A 27,825-nucleotide genomic window follows, 5' to 3' on the forward strand; every position below is an offset into this window, starting at 1 on the left:
TTAAGATACAGTTTTGGGCTTTCCTTCCTTGTTCAAAACAAGGAAGAAAATTGTTTCTTTACTAAAGTTTGTTCTTGCAAAGAGTATTATCAAATAAGTAAAGATAAAATAGAGGTTTTTCTTGATAAAAATAATTAAACATAGCAGGAATATCAGAGGGTGGGTGTTTGGTCTTGTGGCGTACTCTATAATGAAACACACACACTGAGAAAGAAAGGTTGAGTACAGTAATTGTAACTGCAGCATAGAATCAAGTTGCTGATGAGAATAATAAATATAAACCTCTGCCAAAATATACCCTTAAAAATAGATTAAAAGAATTTAAATGCTTGATTCTTTAGTAATTTAAACCTTGGGGCTTCCAGTAGAAGTAGCATGTAAGCAGCTAGAGAACATGACAGGCTAAAGAATTTAGTGTATATTGCTACCTTCAAACCAAGAGGAATAATAAAATGGTTGGTACTGTGAGTTAGTTCCTTATCCAGACATGGGTGTGAAGTTTCACTTCACTTGGTTATTTAGGCAGCTAACAGGAAGTGCTAACCACAGTACTAACGGATTAATTAGATTTGGCACAAATGCAACTCAGTGTTTAGTAGTTGATCATCAGTAGTTCATTGATTTCATGCTTATAAACTAGGTATTTTCCTTTGCTCACTGTGGGGAAGCTGTTGTAGGCCTGGTAAGGTTCAAAATCAGCTTCTAAATAGGGATTTTGCATTAATTTTTTGTGTCATCTCCAGTGGTAGATCAGAATGTTTAAACTGCTTGCAGAACAGGGTTTTTGCTTTACTCTTGCAAAGCTTGAAAAGTTTAAGAGACCAGACAGATTGGGCATTATACCTGTGGAAGTCTTAGGGATGGCCAAAGAGGTACTGAAACATTTAAGAAACAATACTAATTTGTTTTGGTCTTCTACTAAAACAGCTGATGAACGAAGGGTCAGAGGATGCATTAAGCTATTCCAGTAGCAGAAACTGTCCCATTTGATGGTGTCAAGAGACTAGTGTGACCTGGAATTAAATGGGCAAATGTTGATCTGCTTAGGCAAGAGGAAGAAAGCTGGAATAGGTGCAGCAAAGAACAGTGTCCTTTGATGATGAACAAGTGGTAGAAAGTCTTTTCTGCTGGAAGGAAGGGAGTCCTTGTCATCTTGTAAGTCATGGTTTCAGATGGAGGTCACATGCAATCCTGACTGAAGGTAAAAAGTCTTAAGAGTTCGGAGGAGCCCAACAACTTCACAGTGGCCATGCAGAGAACTGGGGTCTCGTTACCTGTCAGAGGGAGCAGACCTTGCAGCAAAGCACTAAACATCAATGAACTGCTGATGGACATGATCTCCCAACAGCTCCTGAGGTCTGATGTAGCTGACTTAGCCCAAAGATTAGAGATCTGAGAGAACCATGTCAGAAAAAAGGCTTTCTCTAAGACTTGTACAAAAGTGACAAAGATGAAACCTAAGGATGACTTTGAGGCATTCCTTGTTACTTTGGAATGTATTACTTCAGTTGTTGAGTAGCTTATGATCAAAACCAGAGTGGACATGGTCATGGGTAACCTGTTCTAGCTGACTAAGCTTGAGCAGAGGCACTGGACTAGATGATCACGAGTGATTCCTTCCAACCTCATCGGTTCTGTGCTTCTGATAGGGGAGAGGTGAAACATCCCAAATCCAGTGAACAGGACAACTTTTGGAAAGGCAGAATAGTGCCCAAAGCTTAAAATTTGGCTAAAGTCTAGAAGTAGACGAAGAGAGTTTATAGATTGTATATTAAATTTCTCAGTCTTGTTAGAGTGGAAAAAGACTGGAGACTGTTGTTGCCCAGCCTGCTAAAGGAGGGGGAAATAAAGGCATGTAGATAGAGAGGCAATGTATAGAGGCAGCTGGTTGCAAGCAAGTCTGTGTAACTGATTCCCTCTTCAGTCTGCTGAAGGGGATCACTATTTTAAAAACGGTTACTAGGCATTCAAATGTGCAGTTATCATTTGTACAGGGCAGATGAGGATGTAGAAATGGAAATGTACAGTGCAAAATTTGAAAAGCACTACAGGTGAATGGCAATTCTTGAGTTAATGTCACCAGATGGGAGGGTGTGGTTGCTGAAACATTCATCCTGCTGATTTGAGATTACTTTGGGTGGCTTCTGAATTCTTTTGAAGTCACTCCATAAGCTCCAGTAAGCTTATATCAAATCAAAAGGTCAAGTCTATATAAATTTTCTACAAATGTGTATAGGAAAATACTTTCTTTCTCTTTTTTTCCCTTCTATGGCACCTCAAAATATGTAAGTTTCTGCAGCTGAACAGAAGTTGTGATGTGTAAAATCCGGAAGGTTTATTTGGAGGAAATTGATGTTTTATATATAGGTATCCTGATGTACTTTGCAAAAAATTAATTTATGTTCTCATAACACAGTATGCAAGAGTAGCTATGATAGTGTTCTTGCTCAAGGTGAAAAAATACCCTTGCATCCTTAGCTGCTCCATGAAAAAGCTCTGTAACTTCAGGGGACCTCAGTTAGGTTCTTTGTGTACGGATCTTTTTTTTTTCCGCTTTGGCAGCAAAGCTGGTATTTTATTTGTGACACATGATCTTTGAAATATTTACAGGGTAAAATTATCTTGTTTTTTTTTAATTGAAAAAAAATCTCAGTTATTCCAGTAATCCACTTCAGTATGGGAGTAAACTGCTACTACATGCTATGGGAATGAAATACAGTGCCAGGTATCATGAGACTAGTACCACACTAAGAAATTTTGCCTAAAAGTAGTCTCTTGGGCTAAAAGTACATGCAATTTTCATCTTTCTGGGAGAGGGTGGGCATGACAGATGTAGTCCCAAAGTAGGCAGAAGTAGACTCAGAAGAGTCCATCCATGTCAGATCCCTCTGAAACCTTCCTTTGGTAGACTGCTCTAGAACCATTATAAACATTCTGAGAATTTAGAAGTGAGAAGATTAACCTGTTCCAAAATACAGAATATGTGCAAGAAGATTAATTTTGTGATTCTCTAGTAAGCACGTTGATTGCATTTGTTCTGTTTCACTGTTTTCATTACAAAGACGTGGTTGTGTCTGGTTTTGTGTCTGTTTTGTGTAGTACAACAGCTGTTGTACCTAGTTTATGTTCACTAAAGAACACCAACACATTTGAGTATAATGAAACAGAAATGAAAAATTAGCAGTATGCAATCATTACATTACATTTGCAATGGTCTTTTGTTGTGCTTTGAGTTTTCAAGTAATGGCTGGAGTTACTTGGTTGTCTAACAGATGCTAGCAAAAGAAAAATGGTAACCCCTATTTGATGTATATTTGCATTCTAATAATGATTTTTATTTAATTTCAGATTAATCGGCAGTGCATCTGTAGCACTTAAAGATCTTGTAGGTAACCAAAGCAGATCTTTTCCCTTCAAACTCATACCTCTACTGAATGAAAGGGGACAAGAGACTGGAGTGAGTGACTTACATCTTCTTATTTTACTGTATTCTTTATCAAAATGCTCCAGCAGGGCTAATATCAATTTAATTCTTGGAAAGGTCTAGCAAAAGCTCCAGACAAAGGAAATTTATAACCAGAAAGAATTAAGTCTATACAATTTTGTTTTCTCTGTATATATTATGTATTTGTATGTATGTGTTATAAATATTATGGACCACAGAGTATGCATGGAAATCAGCCTGATGTTGAAAAAGTGCATTTTCCAAGTACCAGATAGAGTTCTCATATGCACCTTTTCTCCATATGCTTTGTAACAGCTACTTGTGTCAAAGCACATGATCAAGTACATGTTCACTGCCAGCTCCCTTCAGAAAGTTACACAAGAACTTGCTTAACTTGATTTAGCACATGTTTAGATTTCAATGGTTATTAACTTAGTTATTAATTAAGTAGGTTTTGGAACCTGGGACCTTACTGTGTTTGTGCAGTGTAGCTGCTAAGGCACTTCATACTGCATTCTGGCCTACTCAGTCATGAGAGACTCTAAGAGTAATTTCAGTCTCTCAGCAGCTGCAGTTTAAAATCATGATTAGTTGGTCACAGGGTTGGGCTTTTTTTGCTGACTCCTCATGTTACTCTGGCAACTAGTAATAATAATGGTTTGTTCAATAATCCAAAACCACAGTCAAGCAGAAAAAGGACAATTCTATAATTAGAATGGAAAATGATGTATTGTTTTTCTTCCAGGATGGAGATATGAACAAGCAATTAGAGAAGCCAGATAGGAAAATTTAGTTATGGTTCAGACTTGTTAAGTTGTTGATGAGATAGTATTATTTCTCTACTGCCTTTGTTTTTCTGTCTGCAAATTTAGAATATCACCTTGTCTGCCATGGATAATGTGGAACTAAAGCTAACATTTGTAGAACACCTTACATGCTTGTATTGTGACAGATTTTTCTAAATATAAACACAGCAACTCCATTTCTTAGATATTATTTTAGAACCTAGTCCATTTGCTGAATTTGTGTAATCTTTATTGTTTGTATGTATTTCTAGCTTAATAATAGTTTATTAACTTACTAGTAGCTGAAATTTTATAAAACTGTTGTGCCCATATATAGTTAACTGTTCATGCACAGAGTTTGAACAACTTACTGCTTTGAATCAACTGTTGTGAATACTGTGGGCTACATCAAAAACTATTTCACTATAGGCAACAATTGATTTGGTAGTAGGATATGAGCCACCAGCTGGACCTGCAAATCCAACTGATCCAGGAGGGACCAGTGCACAGGAAGGTATTTCATCCTTTTCTCAGAACATTTTTCATAAAAGCTCTAGGAGCTGTTTAAGGTAAGGCAAGAGGGTGATTCAGCAGCTGTTCACCAGAAGCAAGCATGTCAAGACTGCTAGATATTATTTCAAAGAAATTAAGGATGATTCAGAAGGTAAGAAAAAAATTGGCATTTCCTGACATAAAATGGATTTTAGCATAATTTTCTCTATTTGTTTAAAAACTTTTCAAAATGGCTTTTGTTTAGGAAAGAAAGATTTTTGAATGCTCAAGGAAACAGCAATTATCTGTGGCAATTCTAGGGCTAACAAAAAAGCAGAGACGTTCCATCTATTATTTTCAATTGTCAGGGAGCTTGGTGAAAAAATTTTCCAGATTAATTAAACCTCTTTCCCCTTGTAGAACTATTAAGTTTTGGAAGACACTGTTTTATATTAGTTGATATTTGACTAGGCAATGAAATACTATGATCAGTAGGGAATATTCATTATTCTCTCTGTATATCATATTGACCAGGCTTTTGCTGAGAGATTTTTTGAGATCTGTTTTTCCAGACTCTTAAAAGAACTGTGAAATAACTGACTTTTACAGTTGATTGGACAATAATAAGCCTAATATCAAGGCTGTGTTTGTGAAGAAAGAAGGAAGTTTAATAAATTTTTTGTAAATTTAGTTTCGAGAAGTAAATCAGTTTGACCATTATTTGTTGATAGATAGTAGCATAAGAAGGAAAAAAATTGAAATCAGGAGTCTTCTGGAGGGAAATTTTGATTATACTGACTTCTCTCACATGTATTCTTGGAGAGCAAAAGGATAAGTAATATAAACACAAAAGTTGTGTGTTAAATTACTGCATTTCAAACTAATTTTATAGAAATGGAGACTTGAAGGCTAAAAATGCAAATTCACCTTTATGAGATTATTTGACAGCTTTTAAATTTTTTCAATTATAGCATACAGATAAAATAAAAAATGGCAGTTTTTTCCCATGAAATGAAATCACTTTCCCTGAGACAGCTACAGCTCAGTTTCAGGAATTAAAAATTAAGTGCTAGGGTAATCAGTTAGCTGCATGGATCCATTCAGGCAAATGCATTTTGAGAGACATTAGAAAGGTGGGTGTGGTCTTCTGCTTATAAAATACTTAGCACGTCAATCTCTCTGGTTTTATACATCTCTTACAAGGACCATGAAGGACTTCATTATACAAAGTGATCATCAGCCTGTAATTTATGAAGTTAGAATACATTCTGTTAATGCCAACCACCAGAGACACAGCTCTTTCTTCCTCTAAATTTTTCCATAGTCACTGCCCAGTTAAGAAAAGCTGTAAACATAAGGAAGTGATCACTTTTGTGGTCTAGATATTTATGGATCCTATTTTGCAATACTGGAATCTCAGAGTATGATTCAGTATTATAGTGTCATGTGGTTGTAGAACTGTCTTCCACAGAGGTATGCTGATTTCAGAGCTGTCAAAGATCCTCACTGAAAAACTTATTCCACACTAAATGTTGTGGTGAAGGATTCAGTTTTATTTTGGATGGCAGACCCTAAATGTATTTGTGCATTCAAGATTCTGAACTAAAAACCAATGCTGTGCTAGAGCCTAGTCTTGCTGCTGGGAAACAGCAAGATTCATTCAAAAGCAATGTTTATTCAGCTGGAATAAAATGAATCCCTTGTGGTGAATTGTGAACTAGTTGGAGAATGATCACAGCTCAGCTTTGCTTGAATTGGTTGATTAAAAAAATGTATGGGAATTGTATTAGACACTCTGCATCCAGAAGAGAGACTGGTCTAGAGTTAGTTTGGTTAGGATATAAGTTGTTCTTAAGCAGGCTAGAACGACTAGCTTTCAAAAGGAGTTGGAAGAATGTAGTTGGCAAAAACATTGTTGATGTGAGCTAATAATAGAATTTTAGTGGAACTCTTGGATATCGGACTCTCACTCCTGTAACTTCAACAGCAAGTTCTGCTATTTATTAATTACACTGGTTTTTTGCTGTATGAGATGGAGAAGATGAAGGAGGTTACGAGGATGGGTTGGATGGCCCAGTTGGTGGTATCACCCCAACAGTTCCAAGTGGCACAAAGGAAGCCCAGCTGGCTAAACGCATCACCAAAGGGAAGAAAACGCGGAGAATCCTCTCCAACAAACCACAAGATTTTCAGGTACTAGATTTATTAAATATTGCATGTTTCCTTTTTCTGCTGAGCATAACAGGCTTTTACACAGCCTGAGCATAATTTAATGTCAGCTTATCTAATGCACCACAGAGATAATTAGCCACTTCATTTGAAAGCCAGGATTTCAAAATTATTCCTCACATGTTCCTGTTACTCAGATGTCTGATTTGTACAGTTCTGACTGAAATAGGGATGAACCTTATTTGCTGTATAGTTGTACAGATTTCAAACTACTATAGCACCTTCAAAAATAAATGGTAAAGGCAAGTGAAAAAACTCCTGTGAAATAATTAGCCCTAACTTGTCTTGTAAAATTAATTACTGTCATAATTAGGCTTGCAAAATCTGGTTCATATCTGTCAGCTACTTCAGGTGTTGGCTAACGTTTTTGGTGGTATAATAAGGAATTGTTGTGATCAGGATCACCAATAACATAGAGAATAAATCAGTACAAATGTTTGATTTTTTTCAGATTCGTGTTAGAGTCATTGAAGGTCGTCAGTTGCCTGGGAATAACATAAAACCAGTAGTCAAAGTTCATGTTTGTGGTCAGACACACCGGACAAGAATCAAAAGAGGAAATAACCCATTTTTTGATGAGGTAAGTGGTGTAAGAGCACTCTAGCTGAAGTGTTGATGCTATCAAATGTCGAGAAGTAGTTAATACAGCCTTCATTATGATCAGTTAATAAGAATTTACTAATATTTATGGGTAATTATGCATTATGCCATTCCCAGTCCCTTTCTTTATGTATTCACATCACTAAACACATCTCTGTCACTGACAGTCTTAGCAGATAAAACTAACTAGAAGGAAGTCAAACTTCATATGAGACATATGGAATGTTTTCTTGGTGCAGTTGGCCATGTGACAGAATCACTTTGAATAGTTGTGTTCAGGTTATAAAAGTCACAGAAAAATTAATTAGAAATCATTGTTGACCTCTGTGGTGTGTGCAGATGAGTGCTCAGTGCAATGCCATAGGAGCGCCACAGAATCTGGAGATGTCACTGCCTTGCTACCCATGATTTATAAAAGCACAACTAGATTTCTCTGTCCAGACAGGGGGTCTGTGCATCAAACACACTGAAATACAGGAGAGAATTCAAAGCCACCTAAGGGACACGAGACTGATCCCATAGCTGAAAGAGTAATGTTGCAAAACTGAAGTGTAATAGATAATGAGGATGACTGTCATTATCTGGGCACTTGTGGAAAATTCAGAAGATTTTGGAATTGCAGGACAAGCATGTTTAACATACACAGGCAAGACCAAGGAATTTATAAAACTTTAAAACTTGAAATAAGCTGTAGGTAGCAGTCAAAATTTAAGAAGCCATGGAAAAAATAGGGAGGGCAGAAAGTCGGTTGCACCTCATATTGAAATGATTCCTTGGCAGTCCATAGTAGTCTAAAACTGGAATACAAATCACTATCACCACTAACCCTAAACAAGGCCTCTGACAACTACAACAGAGTTGGTTAGACCAGGACTTAATGTTCTGGGTAATAAACTTTGTAGTTTCTGAAGTTGTTCCCCTGAGAAAAATGTGAAGTGCAGAGCAAGGAGGGAAGGGCAGTGCTGGAAATTTGCAGCACAGTTATGCTGACAGTGTTTGCTCAAATGGAAGTTATGACTGTCTTGTCTGTGTTGTACTGAGTCAATTTATTAAATTCAATCTTTCATTCTGCACTAAGTTACCACATAACTCCAGCAAGGAGGTGGGGTGAAAGTACTGGATCAGGCATCCTTCATATGCCTCTTAAAATAATGTTTTTGCATTTTATGCTCAAGAAATTATGTGCTTATCACTTTAAGACAGGGTTTTTTGCTTATTCCTATTATTTTTACCTTGACAGATATTTTTCTACAATGTCCACATGACTCCTTTAGAGCTGCTCGATGAAACCGTTAGCATTCGGGTAAGAAAAACCAGCGCATATTCACAAGGCTGCTGGATACCTGTAGCATCCTCTGGCCATTTCCCAGGTTGTTTAGGAACATTCCTGTTTCATGTTTCTCTGTCTTTTTAGGTGTATGATTCTCACTCTCTACGAGCAGACTGTCTGATGGGTGAATTTAAGGTGGGTATGAAGAAAGATCCATATCGGGACTAAATTAAATAAAATGAGACAAATCTTTTAAGTATTTTAAATGTTTACATTTATACTTCTTTTTCATGGGATCAAAGAATTACCTGATGATGTCTTGCTTCTCAAGCTAGAGACCATTTACCCAAAGCACTAATAAACAGGTTTTTTTATTTGAGTCGAAGATTATTGTTAAAAAAAAATGTGTGGTTTATATACCAAGTTCTCCAATTTGCATCCAGGTAACTTTTTCTTCTTTTGTGGTCAGGTGATTATTTGATGTGAGGTAGGGTTTGAAGAGATAATTTTATTAGCTAGCTAATAGGCAGAATAGTGGTATGTATGGTGGCATAAAGATACATGTTCTCAAATAATGTGGAGAGGTCTTCCTTTGGTCAGAAGTTAAGCAAAAACAATGGTGGAAAATTCATTTAGTTAGAGTAATTTCTATGGTTTTGATGATATTAGTGAGATGGTCTTTATTTGGATATGTTATTGTCAACTCTGGGAAGTAGACATCTGCCTGCCAAGAATTCCCATGTAATGTAATTCCCATGTAATTCCCTTGTAATGGCTACCAGGATCAGCTGTTACAACACTTTCAGTATCACTACTGGCTGTCTTTTCTGCTTGCTTATTTAGTACTGCATAAATTCAAGAGGTCTCTAGACCTGCTTTTTACAAAAATATGCAAAGAGGGAAGAGTGCTCTTTTCTAAATGAAACACTTTCTGCCACAAAGCTGATTGCTCTTTGCATCTCACTCTGCTTATTTTCTTTGTGATTTCTAGTGATTGAGTCAGTGGTGTATTGCTGTGTGGAAGATTGATTATTCACTAAGCAGGTGACAGCACGTCACTCAGCTGCTTTCTGTCCCTGCAGGCACGCATTCCAACAGGGTAATTCTGTCTAGAAAATCACTCTTTCAGACTTCACCTGCAAGGAATACTGGCCCCAAGTGCCATGAGCAAACATACTTACATTCCTGAACATGTTTCAAATCTGATCCAATGAATGAGGCAATCTTGTCCAGATTTGACACACTGGGAAGAGAAACACTCATAATTCTTAATAAAGAAAAGGAAATTATTAATTGAAAAAAAAGAAACAAACAAATTTCACTTCTGGAACTGAAGGATGAAATGTTGAGCAGGAAGAAGGAGCAAAAGTGTTCTGATAAGCCTGTCTGAACACAAAATAATGAATGAGTGTAGGGAATTCAAGAAGCAGTAAGCCAGCCCCATCTTATGTCTCTGGTAAATGAAAAAGCTGGGGATCCAAGAATATAAGAAAATAACTACATGTATTATCTTTCCTTGCATTTTGTTCTTGGCTGCTCTATCCCTTTGAAATCCCTCATTTTTCAGCGTAAGATGTTTTCTCTTTCTCCTCCTAGTAATATTCTATGTAAACTGTCTTGTGTTTGTGACAAGAGAACAATGTAGTACTGCCCATGAAAAACATAGGGGGAGTTGCCCCACCATTTTTCTGGTTTGGTATTTCTTCAGAGGTAATGCCTTTGATCTTTATTTCAGATTGACATTGGCTATGTTTATGATGAGCCTGGTAAGTAATGGTTACTTCAGAACTTCTTTCCTTGAAACTACAAGTTGAAACATTTCATTGAATTTCTAAAGTAAGAGAAGAAACTTAATGTAAAGTTATTTAAGTTAGCTGCTTTAAGTATTAACTTCCAAATATCCAACAATATATAACTCTTTTCAGTGAATTCACAATGAAGTACAAGCCTCTTTTTTATCAAAGACCTAAAATTTGAAAAATGCAAAAACATTTGATAACTATGTCCCTGAACTAGTATGCCAAAATAGTTTAACACCAGATTTCTTGTTTTGCATGACTCTATTGAGACCTGTCTAGGACAGGATTATTTTGTTAAATAATTAGTGCAATTTAGGATAAAGCATACTTTTGAAATAGCTCACTGCTTATATGATGTCTGCCATTTTGTAATGGACTTTACTGGGGACAGTGGTGATGTTTGTTTTATTTCAGGCCATGCAGTCATGAGAAAATGGCTTTTGCTGAGTGATCCTGAAGATACAAATTCAGGAGCCAAAGGCTATATGAAAGTCAGCATGTTTGTCCTGGGAACTGGAGATGAGCCACCAGTAAGTTTAATTTAAATGTTTTTCTTCCACTCTCCATCCCACAGATACTTATTTATGTCCCCCCAACATTGTTTTAATACTGTTTAATTTGCTTTGTGAGCAGTACTTATAAGACAGAATCTACTAGTGGTTTCATCCTGTACTAAGTGGCTAACTCAAAGCTTGTTTGGTTATTCTGCTCAGTTAAGCAACCTCCACCATTTGTGGATGCTCCTTCACGTACTGGAAGCAGAGATGTGTTAGCCTGGCTTTGTGTGCAAGCTGATGTGTAACTCTCCTTAGCTGAGCTAAGCAGGCACAGTCACTGATACCAGTGCCAGGACTAAGTCAGGGATGTCTCCACTACTACAAAACACGGACAAGCCCATAGGGAAACCAGAGTACTGCCCAAATTTTCCTGGTGAAGATCAGACCCCTCAGTAATTACAAGTCAGGCACAAGTAATTTGATGCAGATGAAAGCAGCAGGTAGTTTAAACAATCCAATCTTTCCTGTCTGCTGTTCAGTCAAGGTGAAAACAGGTGATTTTTTCTTGTAATGCTTCACTTACCAGACCATTGCCTGTATTTTTGCTTTTCTTCCCGTCTGATATTTTTGCATACTGTTCTCCTTAGCTGAATATGATGTGGTTCTCAGAACCGTGGCAGATTGCCTTTTAGTTTCATATTAACTGTTCTCTCTGCTGTTCTCACACTTCTTGAAATCACAAGGATATGTCTAGTTGTTTGTGGTGTGTTTATTTTTAAATGAGGAAGCAGTAAGTTATATCAGACTTGTAAGCTTTTCCTAATTCTAATAAATGCTTTCTCATGAGATGAGTGTGAAATTTGCATGAAGTTGGCATTTTACATGTGCCAAAATCATCATTGTCTGATGATGGTGATTTTGAAAGTGTGATTATAGTGGGCTCCTGCAATTGGGTACTTTAGAGATAAAACTGAAAGTAAAATAGTTTAGCTAGAATTAAATTTTTGTGGCTTGATAATTTGCTACAGTCTCATTCTTCATCATGAAACTGACACGTCTTTAGCTAATCAACAGTTAAGCTAATTACCTTAATTATAATTCTGTACATTGCCTTGTCTTTTTTGTCTACAACTGTATCCCCCAACAGGTTGAAAAAAGGGAGAGAGATAATGAAAGTGATGATGTGGAGAGCAATCTTTTGTTACCAGCTGGGACTGCACTTCGATGGGTCACTTTCCTTCTCAAAATCTACAGAGCTGAGGACATTCCACAAAGTATGCAGCTTCTCCCTACTTGTCCATTGGTGTTTGCATACTGTTAGAAATAGTTATTTGTGTTAGCTGCTCAGAATAGAATATAGGTGACTTTTTGTCCCTTACTAGCATGTTGCCAAATAGCAATGTCCTCAAATACATGTATAATGTTTCTCAAATACAGTGATGCCTTTAAATTCAGGAGCACATCAGCACTTCTTATGATGGTTGAAAAATCTATATTCTTAAAATTGCTCCTAAGCCAAAATTGTCAGTTTTTACCTGCAACACTTCTGAATTTTGTTTATCAGGTTAGACTTTATCCTTCCTAGATCTGTGAGCTGATTTTGGTAAGATTGCAATGGGCAATTTATTATTTAGGAATAGTAATAGTAATAGTAATAGTAATAGTAATAATAATAATAATAATAATAATAATAATAATAATAATAATAATAATAAACAACCTTAATTTAATCTTTGACACCTCTCCAGTGGATGATGCTTTTGCACAAACTGTCAAGGAAATATTTGGAGGAGAAGCAGACAAGAAAAACCTGGTAGATCCATTTGTAGAAGTTTCTTTTGCTGGGAAAAAGGTAATTTATTAAATATCTGTACCTTTGAATTCTAATTGTAGTCTTGAGAACAGGTTTCATAAGCAAACATGAATTTTTAAGTTTACTGGAAATATGGAAATTTAAAAAATGAAAAAAAAAATAAAGTTAACTTTGTAAAATTACAAACTTCAAGGTACAATAGAAAGGGTGTAAAACTGATGACTAATGAAAGGAATGTATGACTAAAGGCTAGAACTGGCATATGCCAGATTGCTTGCCTGCCTATTGTTCCTGATTGCTTTTAGTATTTGGTGATACAGATCTTTCTGCACAGATTAACTGCATTTGTACATTTAAATAATGATGTGTTCCTTAGAATGCCAAATTTGATCTGGAGCACAACTGTGCAACTTATATTCATTACTAGTAAATTTTTTGTCAGTCATTTAGTACGCTGCATAGTCAGGTTACCACACCCTGTAGTGTAAAAGATCTTAACAAGACATGACCAGCAAATAATGCAACCTCTCCCCTATGATCTATTCTTCATCTACCCTAAAATCTGCATAAAGAAAGTTGGAGTAAAGTAATTCCTTCATCTCATTTCTCTGCAGTGATAAAAGCAGAATAAATTGTGGCTTGTGGAATTAACAAGCTTTAATAATTTCATTTATTTGTCGCTAGTGAAAAAACCAGGATAACCCAAATCTCATATTTAAACACTGTTTCAATATTTTCTTTTCCTCTGAAAGTCATTCATGCTGCATATGCAGATTACTCTAACTGCACTTATCAGTGGAAAACTCATTGAGCATCAATGGCTCATTGCAGCTTTAATCCAGGATTCACTTACTAAGGATTCACCCCTAATTTTTCCAATCAGATGATGATGTGTGCTAAATCATAGTTAGTAAATGGGTTTTTTTCTGTTTTATCTTTGATGTTGTTCTGTTGTATATTTGATTTCATTTTTGGCAGGTTTGCACAAACATCATTGAGAAAAATGCTAATCCAGAATGGAATCAAATTATTTATCTTCAAATCAAGGTCAGTTTTTTTACCCTTGTTTCTGTAGTAACCAGCCTTTTTCTTGGAAGTCAGGGCATTGACTTTGCAGAGGTGAAAAAAAGTAATGAGTTTTTTTACTTTCATTGCTTTTTTATTTCAGTTTCCCTCAATGTGTGAGAAAATAAAACTTTCAATTGTTGACTGGTGAGTTATGACTTTTAATCAAATTACTTATGAAGCTAAATAATAATAAGCAAAGAATAAGAAAATATGAAAATAAGATAATAAGAAAAGAAAATAAGATAATGAGAAAAGTCTGGTTCTATAGATGTCAGGTATTTTTACAATGCATGAGAGTATTTAAGCAAGTGTTTAAGTACCTTTATGGTTTCTTTACCAGAGATTTGATTAGTGTAACATGAGATTATTTTTAATTGTGTGCAATGAGAACTGAGCACTGTCACTGTTTAATGATCGTGTAAAAGTCAGGTGACTTATTCATGGATTACAGCCCACTTTTGTAACTTGTCATTACTGGTTTTGTTAGTAATATTGAAGCATTTCAGGTCATAGAAAATGTATGTACTAGTAGCTTGCCACTGGGTGTGATGACTAGCATTATATTTAAATAAAATCTTTCTTTTTTTTCCTTTTTTGTAGGGATCGACTTACAAAAAATGATGTAGTTGGAACAACATATTTAAGTCTCTCAAAAATTGCTTCTTCTGGAGGAGAGGTTGAAGGTAATTGCTTGAGCAGTGTGTAACACTCTTCTCTTGTGTTACACAGAATGGCAAAGATCAGTGTTCTAAGAAAGTATATATTTATCTATAGTTTCTCAGTTCCCTGGCAACAGGATTGTCTATTCCTTTTGAAATATTCTAAACAATGCTCCTAGAAAACATTCTATGGGACTTAAAAAAGTAAAGTATTAAAATTTTAATGACTAAACCACATCATGATGGAAATAGCAATAATTCAAGATTTGGTTTCCCACTATATATATATGTTAATGAATTGAGTAAATTTGCCAGTACTTTCCCAAATTCAGAAAATGATGTGATATCACAATCTACCATGTGTAAGATATGCAAATTTACTTAGATGCTTAATAAGATATTTAATTTCAAGACAATCTGGAGTCACTGTTTCAGAACCATTTCTTCTTTGAACACTGGTAAACAAGACTCCTTTTGCTACTTCATAAGAGTCTCTGTTCTGTCTCTGAGAAGAGAACCTAAAAGCTGTGGAGTGTTCCTGAGTAGTTATCCTAAAGGAATATCTGGAACCACATACTCATTTCCTGGACACCACTGGGCTGCTTGCAGATGCTGGGGAACCTGGGTCAGTCTCTGCTCTGATCAGCAGCTGACTAGAAGCAGGCACTTCTTTGCACAAGTGCTCTGTATTCCTATTTTGTAACTCTGATTTTGATTGCACTGCTGTGATTGCAGACAATTGATTTATATGCTTCAATCAGTAGAGATGTCTGGATATGTAATTTCATACAGCTAAAACCCAAAACTGATTAACTGCAAGAAAACAAGTTAGACAAGATATGAGGTGCCTAACATATTGTTCCCATTGGGAAATAGCTTTGTAATAAAACTCTTCTTTAAAATATTATAAGAAATACTTTTTCTGCCAGTATTTTGGAAAATATTAGAAAAAATCCAGTTACATTTATGTTCTAATATAATCTTGTGATTATTGATAATTTCTTTGTGATCTATATCTGTAATCATGTCTTTTTATAGCAAGATCTTTCATACAGTTGGGCCAGCTCCTACCCAGGATTCTGTGTTAACTTGCCAGAAAAATTGTTTTATGTTTTTAGTCAACATAGCTTGGCATATTAGTTATCCAAACAGCATTGTAAAGCTCAAGGTTAAACAGGCTTAACATGAATTTATCTGACTGTCTACAATAGTTTGAAGGACACTGTACCAAAACCATTTTCAGCATTGTCACAATAAGAATCTAAATTAATTATTTTTCTGTTGTATTTATAAAATCTCTATGATATGTACTTGTCTGAGACCAATTTGTCTTTAAGCTGGTGGCTTTATCAGGTGTTTTGAAACAAAATTAGTGGCTCCAATCCTATGCTGACTTGAGGCAAGAATTGGATGGAATTGTATTTTCAGTCACATAAAAGCTTATGGAGTACTCCTCTTAGAAGGGCTGCTGTTGAAGTAAGACTTCATGCAAATATTCTTTTTATATATCCTGTGCACAGCCAGAAGTAAAAGAAAAAGGCGTTGGGAAAGCCAAGACAGAGGGGTTGGGCTGTTGGGGAGAATTCAGCTCTGGAGAGATCCCTTGTACTCCCCTATGAGTGTGTATCCTGAGCTGCAGCTGAGGCACAGAGCATTTATCAAACCCAGACACTCATCACTGGGAGATTAGTTTGGCTTCTCTCTCTGCTCAGGCACTGGCATTGGAATAGCCATTTCTATTGTCTTCTTTTTTGTGCTGTGCCTGACGCCTGTTCTGGCTTCTAAAGGATTGTGAAACTGAACTAGTCTGTAGTCCTCAGTAAATGTAAATAGATACCTTAAGGAGCCCTTATGTAGTGGGGTTTTAAAATGTCCTTAAGATTTTTAAAGTAGTTTAAAAAATAAATCTATATTTTGTGTGGAGGAGAATTGTACAAAGCTGAAAAATAAGCACTAAAATAAGCTATTTTGTCAGATATATGCTGGTTTTTTGCCCTTTGGAATTTATACAGGAAGAGTAATACCTTCATGTATTAACCAGAAGCAAAATTCTAGCCCATATGAAATTTATTTTGTCTCAGGCTTTCAACTTTATTTTTAAGGGAGATTGCATTGTGATGTGTGGTTTTTTTTAAATGCTATTGTCACTCATCATGTAACTACTTCTCTTTTCATAATATAGATTTTTCATCTTCGGGAACAGGGGCTTCATCATATGAAGGTTTATCTCTTCACCTGTTACTGATTTTGTGTTCCATTGCCCAAACTGAAGGGTATTGCCTAAGATACTCCATCAGCTTCAAAATATTTTTAATAATTCTTTGTCTAAAAGGTTTCACCATTGTGATTAAAGAGTATCAAACATAACTAACTCTATAAACCAGTTTTGGCACTGGAATTGGTTTGAAAATATTTCTGTTTGGCTGGTGCTTCAAGCTGTGTGTTAGAGATGAGCATGTAGTTGCTTCAGTTACAGAGTGCTTAGTCTAACAATGGCTTGAAATTTTTAACTTAGCTATGAGATCATGGGTATATTTGCAACTGCAGAGCCCTGCAGAAGTAAATAACTGCCTTAAATAACTAGTGGCTATTTTGCTTATGCTTAACAAGCTATATAAACAAACTAATAAAATCTGATTCTGTTACTACCTGGAGAGGTGACATTTTCCAGGTGGACATCCAGGTTTGAAAGACTTTCTGGTAAATATTTAAGTAGTGAGAAAGAAATACAAGTGGAGTGCAGTTGAAAGGTAATCAACATTCATCCACATGGTACTTCATTTGCTATCCTCCTTTCTTAATAAAGTAACATTAAGTTAGAGGCTGAAATAATTTCTCAGAGTCACTTTCTATTATACATGATCATTAGCCTTCTAAAAGGAAACAACTGAATTTTAAATTTAAAAAAATGGAAAATAAATTATTTTTATTCCAGTTTTGGGAGGTTTTTTTGTTGTGTATATGATTTTAAATTTATATTCTGTTTAATTTATTGGCATCAGTAAGTAGTGAATTTAACACATATCTGTATCTTAAACCTAGTCATGCTGAGGTCTGATGTGAGCAGTTCAGTCTTAGAATTTTTTTTAAATTGGACATTATTCAAATTATTTTTTTGAACTGTTTCTGATTCAGAGGTAAGGGTGTGAAAATAGCCAAATGCAAAATAGAGAACTGCAAATCTTTATTTTATATTGTGCAGGTTATAGGTGACTTTGTTGACAGGAAATGACATCAAGACATCACATCCACTTTTACAATCCACTCGTGTCCCTCAGTAGTGGCATAGCCACACGAGGCACAGCCCTTTTCTGTCACCTCAGCCTTCTTTTCCTGTGAGGAATAAGTGCATCCCTCTCTGTGCTGCAGGTCATTCCAGGAAATTTCTGTTGCAAAGTTGACCTGTTTCTCATCTCTTTTTTCTGCTAGAGAGTGCATCTTTTCTGTGGCTGTTTAGTTTGATCTTTAGCCTGTGCCTTTAAGTGACTGCAAACGTTGTTTTACTCAGCTTCACATTCTCTAGAAAACATGTTTTCTGTTAGCATAAGAGCACATTAACCTTGCACATAAATTAAAACCATATATTTGGAGTGGGACATAAATTCCTCTGGGATTTTTGCTGCATGAAGTGTTTTGCTGCATTTAGTGTAAGTGTTGTGCAGTGAAGAAGTTAGATACAGTCAGTGGTATAATTAATTTAAATTCATATGGTATATCCAGAGAATAAAGTGTTTTCATATTACTAATACCTAACTAATATCTAACATTTCTTCTAATGGATTTGATAGCAATGTTACTTGTTTCTTTCTGGCTCAATATGGTAATTAATAAATATATAATGGTAATGTCTTCTGTTAGTAAACTCTGGAGAAACTGAAGTTGGCTTTCTACCAACATTTGGGCCTTGTTACCTAAACTTTTATGGAAGTCCAAGAGAATACACTGGATTCCCAGACCCATATGATGAATTAAACTTTGGAAAGGTAAGTTTCTTTATTAATTGTTTTTCATAAAAGAGTTAACCCAGTTCTTTTTAATCAATGAATTAATTAATTTTAATTTTTTTTACACTACACACCTCTTGCTGTTTATTTTTGAATAATATTTTAAATTTAAGATTAATAAGGAAGTATGACAGTATTTTCCATTCTTATCTGGCTTTGTTTTAAAGGTATTTTTGAAGGAGCAGCAATGATTTTGACAATTTTCACTAACTGCACCTTTGCATGCATTTGTATTTCTTCTTTCCTTGTTTGCATAAATATGATTTTCACTTCCAGCATTAAGCCAACTACTTTATTTCACTTGTTCCAATATGTACATCCATGCCTCTGCAGGAGTTCTGAGAACACTTTAGTGAAGCCAGAATCGTGTACAGCTAAAAAAAAATCTATGCTTCTTTAGGGCAAATATATAAAATTTGATTTGAAATGTGTTTATGTTACAGGGAGAAGGAGTTGCATATAGAGGGAGAATTCTGGTTGAACTATCTACATTATCTGAAAGCAAGCCTGTTAATAAAAAATTAGAAATGATTCCTAATGATGACTTACTGGTTGTTGAGGTAAATCCTTGTTTTATTGTCACTGTGGGTATTGGAGATGTGCCTTGGCTGGTTGTTTTTAGAGAGTGATCTAACTCAATAAAATCAGGACAGTAGTGTTCAATCTCCAAGTTAAGAGAGACCTTTACTGGTGGCTGAGGAGTAGTGGCTACAAAAATGTTGTGCCCTTGTAGCAAGAAGTGTTAATCTGAAACATTTTATAATATCAAATACATAATTTATTATACACATTATATTTTTTGGTTTCTTCTCAGAAAATAGTAAAAACATTGAAGCTGTTATTTCCATTTGGCTATTGCTATTGTTTTTCTATAATTGTGAATCCCATTTTGAAATACAACTGACGAGGTTGTTTTGGTAGAAGTACCAGCGCAGACGGAAGTTCTGCTTGGCCGCTGTGTTTCACTCTGCCACGATGCTGCAAGACACGGGGGAGCCCATCCAGTTCGAGGTCAGCATCGGCAACTACGGCAACAAGTTCGACAGCACCTGCAAACCCTTGGCCTCAACCACCCAGTACAGCCGCGCCGTGTTCGACGGTAAGGGCGCTCTGCTCTGGGGATGAAATATTCCAGAACTGCCCTTTGGATGTGCTGTTTGTAGCTTGGGAGTGTCAGCCCAAACTGCACTGAAAATGTGACAGAAAAGGGCGTGGGGGTCTTCAGAGCTTTTGAGGTGAAGTTGCATTTATGGAATACGTGCTGCAAGGCCCTACTAATAAGAGGTTATTAGTGAAATTTTGACAGAATTCAGTGAAATCTTTTGACCATGTACTACATATACACAAACTTTGCCAGGAGAAGAAATCACGTTATTCTAGAGGTGTTTAGAATTAAGTAGGGAAAACACGCTTCAAATATTCTGATTTAGAATAAAATAATAACTTGGTTTTAAGTCATACATCACTCAGCTTAGAAAAAAAATAGCTAGATCACAGGAAAATACATTTTGGCTATAATTTTTTTTATTAACTGCAGAGAGTAGTTGTTTTTTTTTTCCTGTGTATTAAATGAAATAATCAGACTTACTCTAGAAAATTATTATTTGAATATTTTATTTCAAAGATAAAATTATATTAATGTGACATCTTCATCAGTATGTCATGGGAAAGAATATGTTAACAGCTAATTTATTTTTTAAACCCTGTTGGATTTTGAAACAATTTGAAGTGAACATTTACCATTCAACAGATGTGGCTTGAAAACGCAAATGTTTTTGTGAATTTGGAGTAGCTTATATGTTCTTAATGATTTGTAGTACATAAATGATATGAATGTAGCAACACTGTACAGTATCCATTCCTGTCATGAATTCTAAACCTTACATACAAATGTTTCACACCAGGTAATTATTATTACTACTTGCCATGGGCAAACACAAAGCCAGTTGTAACGCTGACTTCTTTTTGGGAGGACATAAGTCATAGATTAGACCCTGTGAATGTAATCCTAAACATGGCTGAAAGACTGGTAAGACATTTAAAATCTTTTTCATTTTATTAGTTTTCATTTAGAGGTGTAATGAAAAAGTGGCATTTTGAGCAAATTATGGAAATTTTGTGATACTTTCTCTCCTTTTTTCTTAGTCAAAATTAAAAGTTGCTTGGTGTAGCAAATGGCACTGTTAATCACAGGCCTGTATTTTAGCAAGGCTCAACACACTCCTGCTTGAAGCCACAGGGAATTCCCAGGGAAAGGAAGAGTCCTCAGTGCTGGTTGGAGCTGTTAAGTCTGTGGGACTGTTATTTGCATGTTTTGTTGAATACAGTGGGGGAGAACATCAGAATAGTCCTGTTAAATACAAATTAGGTTTAAACATGAGTCTTTTATTGGTTTGGCCTTTACACAGATGAATAAATAAGATCAAAATCTTGAAACTCCTACTGACCATAAACCACACTGGAAGTTTATAAGTGCAAATTCTTTTCTTTTAAATTCCTCAGCAATCCAACTTAGCCACCTTAAAATCAGGAATGCAGGCTAAAGTGTCTGAAAACAGATTAGCAGAGATGTGGTTGAAGCTGATTGATGAACTTACAGAAGACATAAGGTAAAAGAATTTTTTTTATCTCTTACGTTATCATTCCAGGCCTGCTCAGAATCTTTGTTATTGCCTCTGCTAAGTCAGAAAACAAATTCTGAGGACTATAAAACTGACTAATTCCATGAATTGACCTAAGAACTGAAATTCCAAAAGTAAAACATCATGGATGTTGCCAATCAAATAATCCATCTGGTTGTGTAATTCTCCATTATCTCAGGATAGTTTTATTACTGACAGTGATAAGACAAAACAGTATCTCTTGAAAAAAATCTGAGGCAGGATTTTCCTGAAAACGGATATTAGGTCTCTCTGCTGCCTTTCTTGCATCCACCCTTCTTTAGTATTCTTCATGTACCTTTGGTTTACCTGTGTTTCAATGTTATTTCTGAAACTGAAGAGGGAAGAAAGTCCAGCACTTCACTAGCAAGCCCAAAATAAAAAAATCAAAAGGTATGCAGGGATTATGGGCCATAAAGATCATATTTTTGAATAAGCTTTTAGTCAATGTGTCTGTATGTCTGGGGTGTTCAGAGAAGGCAGCAGGAGTCAGCATTTAGAGTTTTGAAAGAGAATATGTTCTAAATAGAGAGGAAGGAATTGTATGAGAAAGAGACATTCAAAAAGGAGATATTGAGATGGGGAGAGTAAACAAGTGGGTGATAAAACAGCACAGGAAAAGTAAAAGGAAAATGACAGAACAGTTATTATCCATAAGAGGAAATAACAAAGAACATGAAATGAGAGAACAAATTCATCCTGTTGTTGAGCCAATATAAACATTAGCAGAGGAAAAACAAACAGTGGAGGTCAGTATGTACTAACAAAGAAGTACATGATAGAAAACTTACAGAAAAATATAAACTAACAACTTCATAGAATGCTGTGATCTGAAAGAAACAGATAAAAAGGACTGACAAACTCGAGGAAAGTAAAATGTGAAGGGCAAACTTTTGTCACATGGAACCAGTGTGGAAACTTCAGATCATTTCCTCATCCTGACACATATTTGCACTGTTATAAATTCAGACCATTATTTTATAAAATATCACTCAACAATTATGGAGCAATAGCACTTAGATACAGCACCAAATGAACTTCATTTTGCTGATGGGATACAACTCTCTTTTGGGTTTTTTTTTTTCAACAAACTCAAAAAACTTCAGTCAAAAACAAAGTTTGAGAGAGTTTTCAGTGCAATACTTAAAATTATTTGACTTTCTGAAGGTTATGATCTGGTACATATGATTGATGTCAAAGCAGCTCCCAGGGCAGACAGCTCTTGCATTCAGATTAGTAGAACTAACTCTAGTGGAAGGCACAATAGTCGCTATCAAAGTTTTACAGAATCAAAACCCTTAGAAGTTCATAGCATTAAATATAGGTCAAAGAAGAGAAACTAGGCAGTGTCTTTGGAAATTTTTAAACTTTTTGTAAAATATCATATTAAAGACATTTTAATGAGCTCTGCTAAAGGGATACAGTCATTGGTCTTTGAAAAGCTGCCTTTTCTTCAAACCTCCTCTCATTTTTCTGATGGAATTGGACAGCAGAGTCAGACACATAGTATGATTTTTTTGGGGGTGTTCTGTTCAGAGGCAAGGCTAAATGATCCTTGAGAGTGTCTTCTAACTCAGGATTCTGAGACTTTCTGGTTCCATTGAATACTTACTCTGCCCTCTACTGTCTCAAAAGTTCTGTGTCACAGATTTCTTTTAGAGTTCTTTGATGTTTTCTTGCTAGAAGGTAAGATAAATATAGTCATAGCCACAAAGCATATTTGTATATTGAATTTCTGAGAATATACAGTTTCCAGGGAAGAAAAGTAACCTAATCTTGGTCTGAAGGCACTAGTTTCAGTTTTGAGATGTACATTTTGAGAGGATAATATTTTATTATGAGTATATAGAGAAATGGGTTTTCCTTAGTTTGATTGGTGGCAATTACATTAAAGCAAACACCTCAAGGTGTTCTACCTTGGTGCTTGTTATGTAAGTACAGCCTTTCCCTTGCTTACTATAAATACCTTGTGAGGTGAAAATCTCTGCAGAAATAGATGCAATAGCACTGTTCCAGTGGTTTTCAATCACAGAAATGATGGCACTCAGTCCGTTGCCACTGTTTGCATGTCTGCATTTAGAGTGTAACTAAATAAAAGCCACTTTGATTATTAACCATAAAAAATATTCTCTTTTCAGTAAACCATTTCCCCTCATAGAAGGCAAATCTAATATTACAGTCCTTGACACTCAGATAGAGAAGCTGCGCCTCAAGTCTCTCAAACAGATTGGAGAAGCAGCAGCAAGGATGAGGAGTGAGGCTACTGAGGTGAAAGCCACTCTGACAGAAATTGAGGACTGGTTGGATAGATTACTGCAACTGAGTGAAGAGGTAAGTGCTTCACAATACTGGTGTTTGGTTTAGCAGAACTGGTTAGTTTAGCAATACCTGTCTAACACAAATGGGTATAAAGTTCACTGCTGATCAAGCAATATCCACTCTCTAGAATAGTAGAATAGTAATTTTAGATGCTGTGAAAGTAAACATGTTCCCCTCTGTAAATTGCAATTTACTTCAACAAAACTCATTTGTTAGCTGTTCTCACTGAGAATGTGTGCTGGGTAATGATCACTCTGTGATTGGTAGAATAGACTCTCTTCTGTTTAAGTGACAGTTCTGTCCTCTCCTTTCTTCCAGAGTTGCAAGTCACTTTTCTGGTTCAGGGACTGCAGGGTGTACATTGGATTTCCACAGCTTGTAGCCACAGTAATCAACCTCTAACAGAGTTAAATCTGCTTCTGTGGATTTTTTTAAAATTTTCTTTTAATTTTTTTAAAATTCAAATGTTCTCTGTTTTCATCTTGGCTATCTCATAACTGGTTTTCACAACATTTTAGAAGTGGTTTCATTTTTAATTTGTGGCTTCTGCTCTGTAGAGCTACTGATTAAAAAAAAAAAAAGAGCAATTAATTGGCCAGACTTGCAGCTAGCTCACAGACGTGATCACAGAACTCCAAAAAGGTAATAGGTGGTTTCTGTCTTCACTAAAAGTCTTACAATTACATGCCCTTAATGTGGAAGCATCACAAGTACTTTAATATGCAGCAGGTCAGTCCAAAGCATCAGCATATGGCATCCAGTCATTATCATCACCTTAAGGGAACTGGGATACAAAATATCTCTAGAAAATTCTATAAAAGATGTAAGGATTTTTTTTAATAAAACTTATTTTGTTTTCCAGAAATCTCAATGGTATTTTTATTATTCTTTCAGAAGTATATATTGGTTTAGTTGCAAAACAAAACAGTTCCCTCTATTTATAATGTTTGTCATGATTCATGATTCTAAATGATAAATCCTTTGACATAAGCCCTTATTTATGTTTCTCTTTTCTCCGCTCTAGATTAGTTTATTGTTCAATTAATTACTCTTCTTAACTCTCCTTTCCCCACAAATAATCCTCAGCCACAAAACAGCATGCCTGATGTGATCATATGGATGATCCGAGGGGAGAAAAGACTGGCCTATGCTCGTGTTCCTGCACACCAAGTGCTGTACTCCACAGCAAGCCCTGAATCATCTGGTAAATACTGTGGAAAGACCCAAACAATCTTCTTAAAGGTACTATTTCTTTCTCCTTAAGAAATAATGAATTCCCTGAATTGACATGCCATCTGACATGAGCATGAAACATGTGAACAAACTGTGGACAATGAGGTGTCAAACACAGGACAGATTAGAAGCCAACTGCATATAGCTTCTTCAAAATATCACAGAACTTTTAAGTTTATCATAAGCCAGTTAGAACCAGTATTGGCCCCCATCTCTGAGACTTTTCTAAAAGAGCTCAAAATTGTGATAGAACTTTTAAAGTGTTACAGGAGTTGATAGTTGGGGAGTGGAGTTGATATCAACTCCAGATATTTGGACATAAATGGAAACTTTCAGAAGGAATAAGTGTAAGTCAGAGAACTTCCAAAAACTTACTCAAAGTTTTGGATGGTTTTCTGTAAGCAATGAAGCATGTCTACACCCAGAAGTTGTCCCTCTGACTTGACTCTTACTCTTGAATGGGAATGCCTTTCTCCATGTAAGTTGATATTGTCCTCAACTGAAATAAACTAAACCAGGAGAAAAGCAATCTGACAGTAAAACAAGAGCACTTAGAGAGTTTGTAATTTTACTAGTAGTTATATTCATGAATGCCTCAATGCAGACAAGCCTGTATCTTCATGGTTTTATTCAAACCACCATTTTGGCTTCTACTGAACCATCCCTGCTAACCTCTGCATTTCCAGAGTCTCCCAGCAAGAAACTCCAATATCAACATTGAAGTTTTAAGTTGTCAACAGTGAAAACTCATTGCTGAATGAAACTTGGGAGAGAATATACAGGAACAGGGATGATACTACCATTAATGTAGTATGGTTTTTACATGCCATTTGTAGTAATGTAGTATGGTTTTTACACTACCATTAATGTGTTTGGTTTTTACATGCCCTAGGCAGGTACCATTTAAAGAATATTTTCCTCCTGTAGTACTTATTCCTGGCTTTTGAGAAAAAGCAGGAGGAGATAAATAAATATGTATTGTTACTCATATCGCTCTGTAAATATCTATTTTTTACTGAAAGCTATGATACCTCCATAACAGAACAAAGAATAACATTTTTGTTTGTGTGCCAGTATCCACAGGACAAGACGAAAGATGTCAAAATGCCTGCAGAGCTGCGAATTAACATTTGGCTGGGGCTCAGTGCAGTTGAAAAGAAGTTTAATAGCTTTGCAGAGGGAACATTCAGTGTTTTTGCAGAAATGGTATGTCCAGCATTGCTTTCTTACTTTAAACTTGGATGTGAATGTTGGGAATTCAATGCAGCTGGAGCTCTTTTGAATTTCTTTGCATGCTTGACAGAAAGAGAGAGTAGTTTTTATTATAAGGAAACAAGTAGAACTCATTCAAGGCAATTAATGATCAAGTCCATTGTGCCTACCAGATGAACTTCAGCAGACCAGATTCTGAACTGGTTAGTCACTACAAATCTGGTTAACTCCAGTGATTTCAAGAATATTTATTTTAGATTTTTATCAGTGTAATTAAGATAGAGATCTAAACTATTATGTTTTGGCATGTGAATAATCCCTTTTTGTAAATTGCTTCTTCACTTCTATAAATGATACTTGCGTACAAGTGGTTTTGCTTATTAATAGTTCTTTCGTAGCAGCAGAAAATTTAGTGTTGCTGACAAAATGCTATAATACAATAACATCTCAATGAGAAGAGTGAACAAATTCAAAATTCAAATACTTGAAATACTCCCACAGCAAATAATAGAGGTTTTGGATGGCAGTAGCAGGGGTGTTTTATATGCTACATCACCTAATGGTGCATATAATCCAGTAGCAGTAAAATAGCTAATAAAAAGACATTTTTGCAGTGATGTCACTGTTGCACCTATGCTTAAATATTTAGTAGTGCTGTACTAAGTCACTTAAAGCAATGGGTGTTCAAAGCCATTATTTAAATATACAGTTTAAGAGGTATTGAATGTCTCTTTTGTTGGTCTTCAACAATCCAACAATTTTCCAGGAATAAGGGCAGAAAACTCAAGACCATCATAAACTACAAATGATCCCAGGAGAGGAAATAGACAGGGCTGACATCAGAATCATGCCCCTGGTAACTACTATGATTAGATTTTGATTTAGTTCTACATATTACAAAAGAAAAGATTTTAAATAGGAGGAGATTTGAGATGGAAATTAATTACAAAATCATGCATTTAGGGAACAGAAGGAACTTCTTTGAACAATGTAACATAATTTTATTTAACAGAGCTTTAATTTAGAGAAATTTTACTGTAGTTGTAGGGAGGCATTACACTGAGAAGATTGTTTACCAGGCAGCATAGAAGAAAATGAAAGAAAAAATTGATGATGACATTGCAGAGTAATGTGGAAAGGGAGTACTTAATTTCAGAGGAAGTAAATTTATAGTAAAGTGTTTCAGTTATAATAGTTACATAAATATATAATTTTTTCCTCCTAAAAGCTGTTTATTATTCCTAAATAATAATTGGATTTTTGCTTTCTTCCCACACAGTATGAAAATCAGGCTCTCCTTTTTGGAAAGTGGGGTACCTCAGGACTTGTTGGCCGCCACAAGTTTTCTGACGTTACAGGAAAAATCAAACTGAAAAGAGAGTATTTTCTACCCCCAAAGGGCTGGGACTGGGAAGGAGAATGGATGGTTGATCCTGAAAGAAGGTCAGATTCTTTTAATTTTATGCAGATAGAAATAAAGGCATTTGAGGTGTTGAGTAAAAGCTCCTCTCTGTTTTCTTGGATGAGAAAGGGATTTTAAGCTGAATGTTCCAGGACAGCAAAAACCAGCCAATAGTCAAAGCTAGTTAATAGTGCTAGAACTAACATTACCTTTTTTAAAAAGTGAAACAAAACAGGCAACAGAAAGAAAGTATCCATTTCTAAGAACTAGCTTATGGTTTTGCAGTCCCCATGTTATGATGGCTATATTGCTTATATCCTCTGGGTGTCAGTTCTTCA

General features: G+C 35.7%; 1 protein-coding gene across 1 annotated transcript in view; it reads left to right on the plus strand.

Annotated features, from left to right (window-relative positions):
• MYOF (myoferlin) overlaps window positions 1–27,825 on the plus strand; it is a 61,146-nt gene that overhangs the window by 9,683 nt on the left and 23,638 nt on the right. Inside the window, exons 4-26 of the mRNA XM_071439129.1 lie at window positions 3,349–3,457; window positions 4,660–4,744; window positions 6,755–6,915; window positions 7,403–7,531; window positions 8,792–8,854; window positions 8,966–9,016; window positions 10,557–10,587; window positions 11,035–11,150; window positions 12,265–12,391; window positions 12,866–12,969; window positions 13,909–13,977; window positions 14,099–14,142; window positions 14,599–14,681; window positions 16,840–16,878; window positions 18,516–18,640; window positions 19,105–19,221; window positions 19,583–19,760; window positions 20,566–20,690; window positions 21,164–21,270; window positions 23,460–23,652; window positions 24,727–24,882; window positions 25,948–26,079; window positions 27,365–27,528. Coding sequence (XP_071295230.1) covers window positions 3,349–3,457; window positions 4,660–4,744; window positions 6,755–6,915; window positions 7,403–7,531; window positions 8,792–8,854; window positions 8,966–9,016; window positions 10,557–10,587; window positions 11,035–11,150; window positions 12,265–12,391; window positions 12,866–12,969; window positions 13,909–13,977; window positions 14,099–14,142; window positions 14,599–14,681; window positions 16,840–16,878; window positions 18,516–18,640; window positions 19,105–19,221; window positions 19,583–19,760; window positions 20,566–20,690; window positions 21,164–21,270; window positions 23,460–23,652; window positions 24,727–24,882; window positions 25,948–26,079; window positions 27,365–27,528 — 2,508 coding nt within the window. The remainder of the gene's footprint in view (window positions 1–3,348; window positions 3,458–4,659; window positions 4,745–6,754; window positions 6,916–7,402; window positions 7,532–8,791; window positions 8,855–8,965; window positions 9,017–10,556; window positions 10,588–11,034; window positions 11,151–12,264; window positions 12,392–12,865; window positions 12,970–13,908; window positions 13,978–14,098; window positions 14,143–14,598; window positions 14,682–16,839; window positions 16,879–18,515; window positions 18,641–19,104; window positions 19,222–19,582; window positions 19,761–20,565; window positions 20,691–21,163; window positions 21,271–23,459; window positions 23,653–24,726; window positions 24,883–25,947; window positions 26,080–27,364; window positions 27,529–27,825) is intronic.

This window comes from Agelaius tricolor, unplaced genomic scaffold (genome assembly GCF_023055355.1).
Source record: "Agelaius tricolor isolate 1412-34295 unplaced genomic scaffold, bAgeTri1.0.p SCAF_13, whole genome shotgun sequence".
NCBI classification, from domain to species: Eukaryota; Metazoa; Chordata; class Aves; order Passeriformes; family Icteridae; genus Agelaius; species Agelaius tricolor.